The sequence below is a fragment of the Penaeus monodon genome, chromosome 32 (genome assembly GCF_015228065.2).
Source record: "Penaeus monodon isolate SGIC_2016 chromosome 32, NSTDA_Pmon_1, whole genome shotgun sequence".
Lineage (NCBI taxonomy): Eukaryota > Metazoa > Arthropoda > Malacostraca > Decapoda > Penaeidae > Penaeus > Penaeus monodon.
Genome location: NC_051417.1, coordinates 5,574,883 through 5,575,864, shown reverse-complemented (window position 1 = coordinate 5,575,864; position 982 = coordinate 5,574,883). Strand labels below are relative to the sequence as shown.

The window sequence follows — 982 nt, the reverse complement described above, 5'->3', positions numbered from 1 at the left end:
GGACATGCTCTTCAGCACCTGCTTACAAGGGTTCCTTACAGTGAGGCATCAGGATTAACTAACATTGAATGGGATGCTGTGGAAGTGTGCTCAAACTTCATGCAAAATTGGTAAATATTATGGTTGCTTTTTTAATTGGGAGGAAGTAAAGATTTTTTTTTCTGTTACAATCATATACATCATTATATTCATGATTATCTTTGTTCAGTCATTATTATTCATTTAGTATGAAAGTAGGTAAATATTGCCCCTCAAAATAATGATTATATGTCTGCCTCCAGGCTGTACCAGCCAGAAGTTTTGGAGCGTGTAAGCTGCCACTATGACTCTGGCTTGCCGTTAAGTGGGTCAAGCATAAAGGATATCATAGCTAGTCGTAACCACATGGCAGGCTTTGACATATGTTCAGAACTCTACATTGCTCATCTTGATATTCAGCTTCATTCTTGGTAAGGATGTCTTTTGTAAATTAATATAGTATTTAATCTTGCAAAATGGATTTTCTTTTAGGAATAATTTGCTGTGATTATTTTCAGGATTCATATGTCTTTTATTCTTAATAGCATACATATTATGTTTTTCTGAATGGCACTATTAGTACTTATTATTTTTGCTATTATTTTTTACATTTTCATCTCCGTCAGCACCCAAAAGTGACCAAACTGAGCATCCAAACAAATTTCCCTCCCACACAGCAAAGATTTCTGGCTGGATGTATCACGAGAGTTGTGGGACACATACCGCCCCTTCGTTTTAGACAAGTATGATGCTCATCCCTGCTCAAACACCACCATCATGGCTGACGTCTGGGCTGCTGCCTACTACTCACACATTTGGTCACGTATGGTAGCGGCAGATGCTTTCCAGGCATTCAAGGAGTCAAATGAAGAGCATGGGGTTATTGGAAAGAGGTGAGATTTCAGTGGTATTTAATTGCTAATAATGTTTAGAAAATAATTACTTGTTTTGAGGTGGATGATAA

The 982-nt window shown here is 37.4% G+C and overlaps 1 protein-coding gene across 1 annotated transcript in view; it reads left to right on the top strand.

Annotated features, from left to right (window-relative positions):
• Nucleotides 1–982, top strand: part of LOC119593376 (oligopeptidase A-like) — a 6,758-nt gene that overhangs the window by 4,874 nt on the left and 902 nt on the right. The window contains exons 11-13 of the mRNA XM_037942305.1: nucleotides 1–110; nucleotides 282–449; nucleotides 696–911. The exon at nucleotides 1–110 is cut by the window's left edge and continues 1 nt beyond it. Coding sequence (XP_037798233.1) covers nucleotides 1–110; nucleotides 282–449; nucleotides 696–911 — 494 coding nt within the window. The remainder of the gene's footprint in view (nucleotides 111–281; nucleotides 450–695; nucleotides 912–982) is intronic.